General features: G+C 36.7%; 1 protein-coding gene across 4 annotated transcripts in view; it reads left to right on the forward strand.

Annotated features, from left to right (window-relative positions):
* GTF2H1 (general transcription factor IIH, polypeptide 1, 62kDa) overlaps window positions 1-13320 on the forward strand; it is a 33586-nt gene extending 20266 nt beyond the window's left edge. For 3 of the 4 annotated variants that reach the window (XM_014530885.1, XM_014530886.1, XM_005883326.2), the window contains 6 exons: window positions 2687-2775; window positions 3157-3274; window positions 6580-6670; window positions 7112-7227; window positions 8926-9018; window positions 12326-13320. In XM_014530885.1, coding sequence (XP_014386371.1) covers window positions 2687-2775; window positions 3157-3274; window positions 6580-6670; window positions 7112-7227; window positions 8926-9018; window positions 12326-12412 — 594 coding nt within the window. In that variant the 3' untranslated portion in view covers window positions 12413-13320. Of the gene's footprint in view, window positions 1-2686; window positions 2776-3156; window positions 3275-6579; window positions 6671-7111; window positions 7280-8925; window positions 9019-12325 lie in introns of those variants that run through there. The other variant, XM_014530887.1, reaches the window with a different exon arrangement.
* The last annotated feature ends 633 nt before the right edge of the window (window positions 13321-13953 follow it).

The following is a 13953-nucleotide window of genomic DNA, read 5'->3' on the forward strand; positions in this document are numbered from 1 at the left end:
TTGTGTTTCCCCCCGCCATGACATGTACACATATGCACATACTGACATATAGTTCTGTTTTCTGGGAAAGAGTATTCAACAAAGGCAGTGTGAGAGAAAGAAAAACTAAAGTTTTGTGTATAGTGTTTTTAAAAGATAGGATTTGGCCCTCATTAAACCTGGCATTTCAAGGCTAGATATGTCTTTTTATTAAATATTGATAGTTATCTACTTGCATATTCCTTCTTTCCTTGCAACTTTGCCAGGTTACTCTATTCCTCTGTTTTTGTTTGCTTGCTTGTCGTTTTTTGGTGTGTTTTTTTTTTTTATCCTCACCCAAGGATATGTTTTGATTTGAGAGAGGGAGAGAGACAGACAGAGAGAAACATCAATGTGGGAGAGAAACATCGATTGGTTGCCTCCTGTATGCTCCCCAACCAGGAATTAAACCTGCAACCTTTTGGTGTGTGGAACACTCCAACCAACTGAGCCACCCTGCTAGGGCTATTACTCTGTGTGTGTTTTTAAGTTCCTCCCTCCCCAGTTACAAAAATAAATTACAATAAAGTTTCCTTTTAGGGCAATATGTATTGAAATTTTAAAAGTTTATGCCCTTAATTCTACTTCTGGACATTTATTTTTTAAAAATAAAGAGGTGCAAACGTTTAGTTACAAATGCTCATTATACTATTACTAGAGACCCAATGCACGAAAAATGTGCACAAGTAGGCCTTCCTTCCCCTGGCTGCCGGCATCAGCTTCCCTCTGGCACCTTGGACCCAGGCATCCCTCACAGCCCCGGCTTCGTCCAGAAGGACGTCGGTCTAATTAGCATGTTTCACTTTTATTACTATAGATAATAGAGAAAATGGCTAACATCCTAATATCTATGGTACATCCATATAATGAAGATCACTGCAGTCGTTAAGAACTTTAAATGAGTTAATGATAAATTGAATTAAAAAGAGTTAATATATGCCATAACAGTAGTTCAGTTTATGAAACATTAAATTCAAAAAACTCTGAGTTGCCTAAAATATTAGATGGTGGGAAACAAAATGAGTAAGACAGTTCTTGTATTCAAAGAGTTTAGTGTCTGTAGATAAGGCAAATATCAAAAAAATAATTACAAAACAAAATTTAAAGTATACTAGTTGTGTTATTTACAATAGGAACCAAAGAGAATATAAAATGAATGAATGGAGTAGAATAGTTCACAGAGCAGATTGTATGCGATAATTTCACATGGGAAAAAGAAGTTTATGAACTTCAAAAAGTCCTTTAAAAGAGCATGCTAAATGGTAATATTTCTGTAAAGGGGTTGCGGGTGAGTCTTGTGCTTTATTTAATACATTTTGATAATACGTTTGTACAGGTATTTGAACCTTTACAATTAACAAAGCCAATAGGAAATTTTTTCTGAACTAAGAAAAGTGAAACTAAAATGTAAGTTTATAGGTATTAAAGAAGAAATCTAGGAAGTGATGCTTTTCTTTGCAATATTCTTGCACTAAGTAGAGTTGATCTTGGTAGTCAAAGAGTTGTCACAAATTACTGTGTAGATTTTCACAATGTTGAATAATAAATTCTAATTCTAGATATTCTTTGAAGTCAAGAGTTGCCTCTGTTCTAAAGAGGGTTTTGTAGGATGAGAGATTCAGAAGTATTGATAGAGTTCTTACATTAATGGAGCTTTCAGTTAAGTATGAAAGTTAGGTGACTTAACTATGCTCTGGAAGAAGTTTAGGATTTGGATTATTATGGGAGGTTTGATAGGGTCACAGCTTAGGTAAGGCAACAGCAGGAATCAAAATGAGCTTGGCATATGTGAAAAGTAATGACATTAGTATGCCTTGAAGTTGGCTAAAAGGTATAGAGTTGAGAAAGTATAAAATAGGCTGACTCTAGGTAAGGTGCAACTCATGGATGTATTACCCTGAATATGCTGAAATCAGATTTATTCCTGTACTACAAGAGAACTATTCAGACTCTTAAAATAGGAGCAATTTAAAATACTAAGTGTTCAAATTGACCTTTTTGTGATATATTTAATAACCTAAAATTTTTTAATTAATCCTCACCCAGGAATATGTTTCTCTTTCCTCTTCCCCAAAAATCAAACAATAAATTTAAAAAAGGAAATTGTTCTTTAAAAAGAGTTCATAAGTAAACCCAAATACTTGGAAGAATTAAATATAATATATGATAAAATGGCATTTCAGAATCAGTGGGCAAAAAACAGATTATTCTACAAATGGAGTTAGGAGGACTCATTAATAATTTAGTAAAAAGAAACTCAGATTACCTACTTTACTCCTTATTCTGAAATAAATTCCAAGTGGATCAAAGATTTAAGCAAAAATTAATCCACAGAAAAATAAGCAAAAAGGGAATAATTAAAAAACAAACACTAAATTGGAGAAAAAGTATAAATTAGTCATTTACTTGGGGGGAAATAGTAAAATACACATTTTTACCTACCAAATTGTCAATTAAAAGTTTAGTAGTAATTAGAATGGTTGGAGTGTAGGAAAACAAGTGTTCTCTCTAATTGGTTGGTGAGAAAATGGGTTCAACCACCTGTACAGCAGTCATCTCTAGAAGTGAAGCTCATGTTATGAAGACCATACAGTTTTACTTTTTCAGTCATGTTCATTACTTTTACAAGGGAAAGTTATAATTAAAAGTGTTGTGTTAATAATTATAGGCGAAGTTACAAGAGTCCATTGAATATGAAGACTTGGGAAAAAATAATTCCATAAAAACGATTGCGCTAAACCTCAAGAAGTCAGATAGGTAAGTTTGGTCAATATTAAATTAAGTTGAGGCAGAATAGTTATATAACACAAGTCATTGCAGAATATATTCTGCAAGTATAGTATTCAAATTTAATTAGTTTGTTACCATAAAAGTGCAGTATTATTTTTTTTTTTAAATGTACTTTGTGCATTTCAGGAAAGGATCCTAAATTATCAAAACAAAGAAAATAAATTTTGGCTCTCTGTGCTATTTTCATCTTACTGTCTTTTTATGAAATAAATCATCTTATTGAAATCTCATTAACTGTATTATCATTTTTTGCTGTGAGGGAAATGTACTGAGATTGCTAAAATATTTAAAAACAAATGTTGAGCACCTTTATTCTGTGTAATTTCTTTCTTCTTTGCTAACGTTTAGGTATTATCATGGTCCAACTCCAATCCAGTCACTACAGTATGCAACAAGTCAGGATATTATTAATTCTTTTCAAAGTATTAGACAAGAAATGGAAGCTTATACACCCAAATTAACTCAGGTGGGTTATTTGTATTGTTTGAAAACCAGAATTCCCACACACACAATTACTTCCTTATTTTATGTGCACAACCAACTATATAACTAATATTTTAATTGTGTTTAAAAACATATTTCTTCTAAATAAATACAAAAAATCAAGAGGTAGAGAGAAAAGGTATTTGGCTTATTCAAGAAACATCTGAGGATAATACGATAATGAAAAAATAATGACTTTTGTGATTGCTAATTTTTCCTTCCATATACACAATTTTGTTGGTAAATCTTTCAAAAAATATCTTCTGGTCATCACTCTCTACCTATTCTGCATGACCTTAGTATATAAAATAAATATGTAAAACAGAGCTCATTATCCGTTCTTCATTTTTCCCCACCCTTATTTATACTTTAGTTGATCATCAATTTCTGTCAGGCCTTCAGTATTTTTTTTATTTCATCACCTTGTTTTATGCAAACCTGATCAGTTTTTCACACTGCCATTACAATTATATTTCTAAAACCATAAATCTGATCTTATCACTCTGCAGCTTAAAAACCTTCACTGTCCCCTTTTGTTGCTTAGCAATTATCTGAATCCGTTTGTCTGGTATGCCAGACCCTTTATAATCTGGCCTTAACCCACATCTTGTTCTGCCTGCAGCCATATCTCCACCATTCACTTCCACACATAACAAAGAGTCCTGTGTTCCAGCCTAACACACTAGACTACCCAGAGTTGTTTGATCATACTATCTTCATGCTTCCTGTGCTTTTGCTCATGCTTTCTCTTTTCTTAGAATGCCCTTAATCTGTTCTGCCATGGGAAACTAATAATAATTATTCAAGACTCACCTCAGATTTCATTGCCTCTGTAAAGCAATCCTTAACATACCCCGTAATGAGTTTTTTCCATTTCTCTTTTTATAAATACTGAGGCACTGAGTTCCTGCCTGACTTTACTGTAGTCCTCATCACATATTGGGACTTATATTTACTTTTTATTTTGAAGTAATCTTAGATTGACAGGAAGTTACAAAAAATGTGTTCTGACCAATTTTGAGAGTAGATCCCTTTATTCCTAAATATTTCAGTGCGTATTTCCTAGAACAAGATATTATAAGTAATAACAGTAAAGTTATAGGAACAATAAGTTAACATTAATAAAGTATTATTTAACCTAAAGTTCTTACAAAAATTTTGCCAGTTGTACCACTAATGTCCCTTATATCAAAAGAAGACTTCTTGGTCCAGCATCCATGTCAGGTTCATGTCTCTTTAGTCTCCTTTAAAATGGAATCATTTTTCGATCTTTCTTTGCCTTCATGACCTTCATATTTGAAGAGTACAAGCCATTTTTTTGTGGAATGCCCTCAATTGAGTTTCCCTAATGTTTCTTTAACATTGGACTCACATTATGTATTTTTAGCAGAAACACCACAGAACTAACCTGTAAATGATGTGTCATCCTCACATCAGCAGGCACATACTTATTTGTCCTAACTTGTGATATTAACTTTGATCACTTGGTTAGAGTAGTATTGGCCTGGTTTCTCCACCAAAAAGTTACTATTTTTCCCTTTGTAATTAATAATTATCTTGTGGGTTATTTTAAGACTGTAAATATTCTATTTCTCATCAAACTTTTACCCACTAGTTTTTTAGAATCCATTGATGATGCTTGCTGAAAACAGTTATTATCATGGTGGTGGTTAAATGGTGATTTTCTAAATTCATCATCCAGTCTTATCAATTGACATTCTACTAAGAGAAGAATTTCCTTCCCTCCTCCTGTATTTACTTATATCAGCATGGATTCTTATGTTATTCTATAGGTTATAAGTTGTTGCTATTTTTTTTCCTTTTTTAAACTAAGGTAAAATTTACCCTTTTTAGTGTATTGTTCTATGGTTTTTAATAAACATACACAGTTGTGTACCACCAACACAATCAAGATAAAAAAAGTTTTGTTGCCCCCCCAAATGTACCCATGCCCCTTTGTAGTCAGACCTTTTCCAAGCCCTTTGCACTGTGGCTTCTGTATCTTTCTGATAATGTTCATCAGTTTTTGAGCACCTCCTTATTTTATGTTTTATGGCACAATGGGATAGGTTTTTCAGGTTCATCTTATACTTTCCCTGCCCCAGTCACAGAATCTTCCTTTTAGTACTGAGTAGATTTAGAAACCAAGATCCCAGTATTGGGTGTACTCATTGCTATTAGGGTGTAATTTGCTACTTGTGTTATTGTCTCCTCAGCAGACAGAGCTAGGAAATAAATATATGCACATATATATATCACACACACACATTTGGGCTTATTTGACCACTTCTTTCCTTCTAGATTGTAATTGTCCAATATCTGGCCATTGGGCCCAAGAAACCCGCCTAACTTTTTAAACCTGTGGTTAGTCTTAAGTATTTCCAGTCTTCCCCATATGTACCCTCTCTGCCCCCCCAGATTTGATTTTATTCTCTGAGAAACATTGAGGCATGAAGGCCCAAGAGATTATGTGTCCTCAGGTGTATATACCTGAGTGCAGCCAGGAGCTAGTCAGCAAGCTCAGTAATCACAAGTTTTTGGTTACAATGAATTATAAATATTCTCACAAAAGGAAATAGGAGCAAAGTAAACTTCCATGTTCCCTTGACTCATGGTTGTTATGTGCTATACTCGATACCAAGCTTAATTTTTTTTCTCCAGCCCATACATACATGGATTTATACTTGCAAAAATTCCATTGAAAAACTTTGGACACACTAATCCTGCACTTGAAGCTATTCAGCAAATGATTTGTTCCTCTGTAGCCACAGTGCCTGGCACTTGTGGGCACTCATTGAGTAGATAGGTCAGTTATGTCCCTGAATGCTGATACTGACACAGTGCAGAATACATTCTTTCCTCTTTTAGCTAAGTATATTCAGTTCTTTGATAACAAATGATGTATTTCTGCTGTGTTCCCACCCCACCCCTATCCCCCAGCTGCCAGCAAGGATACATGTTGATTTACTTGTTTCTTTTTCTTAAACTCAGTTTTACCTTCAATGGTAAGAGTTCACAAGTTAAGTTGAATTGGTGCTTAAGAAAAGGTTTGACAAGGCAAAAGTGTGTGAGTTCTGGGGTACCTGTGGACTTGCTTAGTATTCCTGGAAGATTGGTATATAGTCACTTTCTACACAGACCGTGTTTCTGTGTAAAAAGTAGTAGTTCACTCTGGTTGCTATAAATTATATATTTATACAGTAATAAAACTCAACATTTTGCTATAAAACTGAAATGTTAAGAAAGATGGCAAAAAAGAGGGAAACTACTTTCTGTGTTTTCTTTCAGGTTCTCTCAAGTAGTGCCGCCACCAGCACCATCACAGCACTGTCACCTGGAGGAGCACTTATGCAGGGAGGGACACAGCAAGCCATAAACCGTATGTGCTGGACCACCTTCTATTGCTGTCTAAAAAGAACACTTTGAGAAGAGGAGGGCTAAAATTTTATTGGTGTTTCTTCGGAAATTTTCTGGGATGTTTTTTGTTGTAATTTTTATGCATCCAAATCCTGAAACATATCTAGACAATAACTTTGATTTCAGAATTGTCTTAATTTTACAAGAAGTGGCACATTCGTAGTCTCACTATATCACCCTAAAAGCTTTCCTTTTTCCTCACCTACCTCTTAGAATAAAGGGAAACCTAAAAGTTTTTCCAGAATCCCAAAGGAATTTAAATTCTGTGATCTGTCAGCCACAAAATCAGTAACATCTCAGAATAGCACATCCTGGTTTGGCATTGGCAACCAGTGCATGTCCTTCTTTCCAAGACTATATATCCGGGAAAACAGCTTTTATCCCATGGGCTTTTCTTTTGCAGAGATGGTGCCAAATGATATTCAGTCTGAATTGAAACACCTGTATGTGGCTGTTGGGGAACTTCTTCGGCACTTTTGGTCCTGCTTTCCTGTTAATACGCCATTCCTAGAAGAAAAGGTAGAACCAGTTCCAAACACAGCCAGCTATTATAGTAGTGTGACTTAGTGAGGTATTATTTTGAAAATGGAAATTTGTATTGTTTACCATGTAACAGACAGTGGAATAACTGCTTTGCATATGTTATTTAAGCCTCACAGCATCCAGATGGAGTAGGTATTGATACCAATTTTAAAGATTAAGAAACTTAGGGCCAGTCCAGTTCCATTACATATGATCATACATCTTAAAATTTGTATTTACCTCTAAGCCACTGGGAATGATTAAAAAACAGAGACCTAAAACAAGTCACATCAGTATAATTAATTATTTGGTATACTTTTTAGGAGTAATAAAATCTAAACTGAGATTGATGACAAATATAGTACTTGCTATTTAACACTAAAACCTTGTTAACCAATTAAAGGAAAGTTGGCAAATAGAAAAGTATAGTATTAATGGTAGTAGTTTTACTATATAGATTATTCTTTAAATTTTTTTAAGAGAAAGACAAATGCCCTATTAAAAATAATAGGCAAAAGAATTTCAACAGACAACTAACTCACTGAAGAATGCAAGTGGCCCAATAAACCTAAGAGGAAATTTTCATACTCACTAGTATTCAAATAAATTATCTTTAAAGATAACAAAGAGCATTTTCATCTAAAATCTGCAAAAGAACAAAAAACTTAAAATGATCATTTTTTTTAAATGTCTTGACCCAGCCCTAGCCAGTTTGGCTCAGTGGATAGAGCATCGGCCTGCAGACCGAAGGGTCCCGGGTTCAATTCCAGTCAAGGGCATGAACCTTAGTTGCAGGCTCCTCCCCGATCCAGGCCCTGGTCGGGGCTCGTGTAGGAAGCAGCGATGATTTTCTCTCATCGTTGATGTTTCTATACATCTATTTTAAATGATGACTTGGGTGAGTATTTAATGACTGAAAGATGTTCATATTAAACCTAGTGAAATTTTAAAATAGTATGCACTGTGTATTTTCTGCATATATACATTTATACACATGCACAAAAAATGTCAAGAAGGAATAGCTAGGATTTGGAAACAACCTAAGTGCCCATCAGCAGATGAGTGGATTAAAAAACTGTGGTACATCTACACAATGGAATACTATGCCGCTATAAAAAGAAGGAACTTTTATCATTTGCAACAGCATGGATGGAACTGGAGAGCATTATGCTAAGTGAAATAAGCCAGTCGGAGAAAGATAAATATCACATGATCTCACTCATATGTGGGATATATTGATCAACATAATTTGATGAACAAAAATAGATCCAGAGACAAATGGCAGGGGATGTGTTGGTGTGAGAGAGCAACCAAAGGACTTGTATGCATGCATATTAGCATAACCAATGGGCACAGACACTGGGGCGGTGGGGGCTTGCCCGGGATGGGAATGGCTGAGGGGGGTCAATCGGGGGGAAAGGAGACATATGTAAAACTTTCGACAATAAAAAAAACAATAATAATAAAATAAAACTTTAAAAAATGTCAGGAAGGATATGAGTTATGGACCAAAGTATTAATGATCTATGAATGGTGGAATATAATAAGTATGTTTTTGTATCTTGCTTCTCTGCCTGGTGGAGCCAGTTAATCTTTAAAAAAATAATAATAAAGTAACCTTCCTTTGTGCGTTTTTATCTTGATCTCTATAAATGCTTTGAGATTGTAATTCATTATTTCTTTCACCTTTTGTAGGTGGTGAAAATGAAAAGTAATTTGGAACGATTCCAGGTTACAAAGCTCTGCCCATTCCAAGAAAAAATTCGAAGACAGTATTTAAGCACAAACGTAAGATAACAATCTGATTTTGGCCTGATTTTCTTTTTCTATGTAGTAAAATGAGACTAACTTTGTTTTCATGTAAATGAGTAGAATACATTGTTTTTCTCTAACTCAGAATACTGTTTTTTAACTTTAAAATAATAATATATGTGTGCCCACCAATCACAGTAAGAAATAGAACATTTCCACCCTGACCGGTTTGGCTCAGTGAATGGAGTGTCAGCCTGCGGACTAAAGGGTCCCGGGTTCGATTCTGGCCAGGGGCATGTACCTTGGTTGCGGGCACATCCCCAGTGGGGGGTGTGCAAGAGGCAGTTGATTGATGTTTCTAACTCTCTATCCCTCTCCCTTCCTCTCTGTAAAAAATCAATAAAATATATATTTTTTTAAAAAGAAATAGAACATTTCCATACCCATAGTTATTCCCTGAGGGTCCCTGCCAGTTACCTACCCCTCACTTATACCCCTCACTCATAATCAAGGCCATGATTAATGAGGCATTTCTAATAATCATCTCCATGCTTTTCTTTATAGATTTACAACCTATGTATGTGTTCCTAAAAAATTTATTTTTTCTCTGGCCAGTTTGGCTCAATGGATAGAGTGTAGGCCCATGGACTGAAGGGTCCCGGGTTCTATTCCAGTCAAGGGCATGTACCGTGGTAGCAGGCTGCATCCCAGGCCCTGGTCCAGGCAGGTGTGGGAGGCAGCCAATGGATGTATCTCTCTCATGTCGATGTTTGTCTCTCACTGTCTCTTCCACTCTTTCTGAAAATCAGTGGAAAAATATCCTCAGTATAGGATTAATAACAACAACAAGAGATAAATATTTTGAAAGCCAGAGTAGTAAGCATGAACTTAGCAATGCAATGAAAGGCAGAATTGCCACTATGATAGTAAATTCAACAGCCCCTGATTGTTTACATCAGGGTGGGGTACTGGATGAGGTACTGAATGAAAAGTGTCACTTTGTGCCCAGGATTTTTAGCTTTGTTTTTGTGTGTGTGTTTCTTAGAGGAAGGGAGAGGGAGAGAGAGATAGAAACACCAATGATGAGAGAGAATCATTGATTGGCTGCCTCCCTCACCCCCCCCACTGGGGATCGAGCCCACAACCTGGGCATGTGCCCTTGACCGGAATCGAACCTGGGACCCTTCAGTCCAAAGGCCAATGCTCTATCCACTGAGCAAAACCGGCCAGAGCTTAGCTTTGTTGTGTTTGTTTGTTTTGTTTTGTTTTCAATATATTTTATTGATTTTTTTAGAGAGGAAGGGAGAGTGATAGAGAGTTAGAAAACATCGATGAGATAAAAACTTCGATCAGCTGCCTCCTGCACACCTCCTACTGGGGATGTGCCCGCAACCAAGGTACATGCCCTTGACCGGAATCGAACCTGGAACCTTTCAGTCCGCAGGCCGACGCTCTATCCACTGAGCCAAACCGGTTAGGGCTTAGCTTTGTTTTTAATGCAAGACTAGAGCAACCACAAAAGATTGTTTTTGTGTGTGTGCTGCAAATCCTTTCAGAAATGATAGGAAAAAATAGTATATACACACTTAGGACTCAGTATATCCATAAGTAAGATAATCAAAAGGAGGAGTTTTACAATTGAAAGCTGAAAAATCTGCATCAGTAAGATTTTTAGTAAGTCTTTATACCCTAAACATTCTAAGCTGTTTTTCTCAAAATATAACAGTATTAGTTACCAGAAAAGCAGCTTGGAGTATCTTTGTGCAGCAGGGCAAGGATGATTTTTGTATCATTTTTAGTTCCAGACAGAACTAAATAACAACACACACACACACACACACACACACTCAATGATAACGGCGTAAATATGAGTTTTTTGTTTTTTAACTCCACCTCAGACTGGATCTAAGTCATTGATATGCTTAAAGGATTTAGGACTCCCTGATTTTTACCCCAATACTGCCAGAATTGACTTGGAGACTTTAAAAGACTTTTGCTTCCAACCACATAAAAAATGTCTACCTCGCCGAAACCGGTTTGGCTCAGTGGATAGAGCGTCAGCCTGCGGACTGAAAGGTCCCAGGTTCGATTCCGGTCAAGGACATGTACCTGGGTTTCGGGCACATCCCCAGTAGGAGATGTGCAGGAGGCAGCTGATCGATGTTTCTCTCTCATCGATGTTTCTAACTCTCTCTCTCCCTTCCTCTCTGTAAAAAATCAATAAAATATATATTTTTTTTTAAAATGTCTACCTCCAAGGAAACATATTCCAAAGACATTCTATCTCCGGAGTCTTCATTAGCTTAGACCAGTGGTCAGCAAACTGCGGCTCGCGAGCCACATGTGGCTCTTTGGCCTCTGGAGTGTGGCTCTTCCACAAAATACCGACTTCTGCGCATGGGCCACAAAGTTTCAATCGCACTGTACATGGCGCACCCGCACGTGGTATTTTGTGGAAGAGCCACACTCAAGGGGCCAAAGAGCCGCGTGTGGCTCGAGAGCCGCAGTTTGCCAACCACTGGCTTAAACCAATGTGGTCCTATTGACTTCTGGTTATGACCATGATGAGGGCAAATTTTTTTTCTACTCAAGATACATAGTGCTGACCTCAGGTATCATCTACTACTTGTGTGAAGCATTGAAACCATTTAGACTTTCTGTAATCTACTGAGTTATATTGGAATCCTGAAATGTTGGGAAAGCAGCTTGGAGTATCTTTGTGCAGCAGGGCAAGGATGATTTTTGTATCATTTTTAGTTCCAGACAGAACTAAATAACAACACACACACACACACTCAATGATAACTCAATCATCCTTGCCCTGCTGCACAAAGATACTCCAAGCTGCTGGAAAGGCCCTAAAAAACATAGAAAAGTGCTTCACAAGATTGGCTATGCAGCAAAATTAACTGCAGGAGCTTTTGAAAATCAAAGATTCCTGGGTCTCATCTCAGACCTGCTACATCAGAGTCTTCAGGGGAATGAGGCATTTTTCAAATGTTCTATAAGGTAATGCGAATGCCACTATCCTGGCCTCATTTGACAGAAGAAACTGAGACCTATCACACAGTTAAGACTTTCAGGTTGTCCTGTAACTGGTTAATGACAGGGCAGACATTACAACCTAGACAGAACAGGTGAATTTCCAGCCTCTATTGTACCCCATCATCTCAAGTTTCTGTACAAAATGTGTCTGATAACAGCTTCACAGAGGGCTTGCTCGTTGCCTTATTGGGGAAATGCAAGTGAGCTTTGAAACTGCACTCTGAAGTACATGCCAGATCTGAATCAGAGGCATTGACTTCCCAGCCCAGTTGTTTAAATGTCCTGCTATGTTTTTCAGTTGGTAAGTCACATAGAAGAGATGCTCCAGACAGCCTACAACAAGCTCCACACGTGGCAGTCACGACGTCTGCTGAAGAAAACGTGAGGTGTCTGTGGCTCTTACAGGTTTTGTGAGATTGAGAGAACTGTGACCTACAGTGACTCTGGAAACCTGGCCTGACAGACATGCAGATGATCAACAGAAGTGCAAGAAACATCTGCACCACGCCAACTCTTGGAGCTGATGCTATTGTACTTGCACATTGTGAACTGAAAGGAAAGGAACTGATTAAACTAAAAGCTGGGGAGGTAAACTAAGGCAGAACCAAAATGAGCTAAGTTGCAAATATATATATATAAATATATTTTTTAAAAAGACACTGTTTACTGCAGTTACTCAGGAACTGCTTTTGATTCATATTAAGCTGCTTTCAGAAATTAAAAAAAAAAAACAAAACACTTTTTAAAAGGGTGCGTTGATAAAATCCGAGGTTTTTGTTGTTTTCTGTGTAAATTTTTTTTCTAAGTTTATGGCACAGGGTACACCTTAAGTATTTCTGCTCCATCCTCCACTTGGATCCTCAAGTTTTACTGGATTCCAGTTGTACCTTACATCAGTAAGTTAAAGAGAGTCCTTTAAAGCAGGGCAGAGGGAGACTGTTGCTCAACCATCAGGAAACAGTTGTGCTCAGAAGACATCATTGGTCCTGTGTTTCCTACGGAAATGAGAAAAAATAAATATTGCACTGAATGTTTGTGGTTTAAATCCCTAAATGATAAAGAGGGAACAGAATTTGCAGAAAGTTGTGTGGGGTTTTATGCAGAATTTTGTCAGAAGACAATGGTGCTGCATGTTCTTCTTTGAGTGCAAATGTACATTGCTAAGATTTTTTTTAAGATGGCATGTGCTTTGAAAAAAGGAAATTGCATTTTTAAAGTTTAAAAATCTTATGAGTGAGAAATATAAGAGATCTTATTTTCACTTCTTTAGAAAAATAAAAGATGTTTCTCATATCTTCTTTTCTCCAGTATCTGACTGTTACTATCCTTGGCAAATTGATAATCATTGCTGAAAAGCCCAAATGCAAAAAAAAGATATGTTCTTGTTTCTGGAATCCATGCTGTGCCCTATTTTGTTCCTAATAGGATCAACTGTTTAAGACTTTAGATGTCTTATATTAAAAGTTACAGGAAAAAGTAAAACTTTTATAGATGCACTTTTAACTGTAACACATCTTGTGGTTTCTCATTATGTTTTATATTTACTTGGGTGCACTGCACAGGGCTATTCATTCTTTTTTAAAGCCATTATGCAAGCTGGTTATCTTTAATATAATGGCTACAGTAGGTCAAACCCTGTTCAGACTGAACTGGTAAAAGGAAAGAGGCAACATCACTTTCTGCTTCATTCCTCCTGTTTCTTTCATATCAGGATAGTAATGGTGTAATCCCTTACCCCTTACAGTCTTACAAAGTACTTTAAAAATGTATTATCACCACAACTACTCTAAGCAATAGCAATGGAGCAGATAGAAAAATGTTTTAAATAGAAGAGTATGGACCCTGGCCAAGTAGCTCAGTTGGTTAGAGCAGTGGTCGGCAAACCGCGGCTCTTTGGCCCCTTGAGTGTGGCTCTTTCACAAAATA

This window comes from Myotis brandtii, unplaced genomic scaffold (genome assembly GCF_000412655.1).
Source record: "Myotis brandtii unplaced genomic scaffold, ASM41265v1 scaffold782, whole genome shotgun sequence".
Lineage (NCBI taxonomy): Eukaryota > Metazoa > Chordata > Mammalia > Chiroptera > Vespertilionidae > Myotis > Myotis brandtii.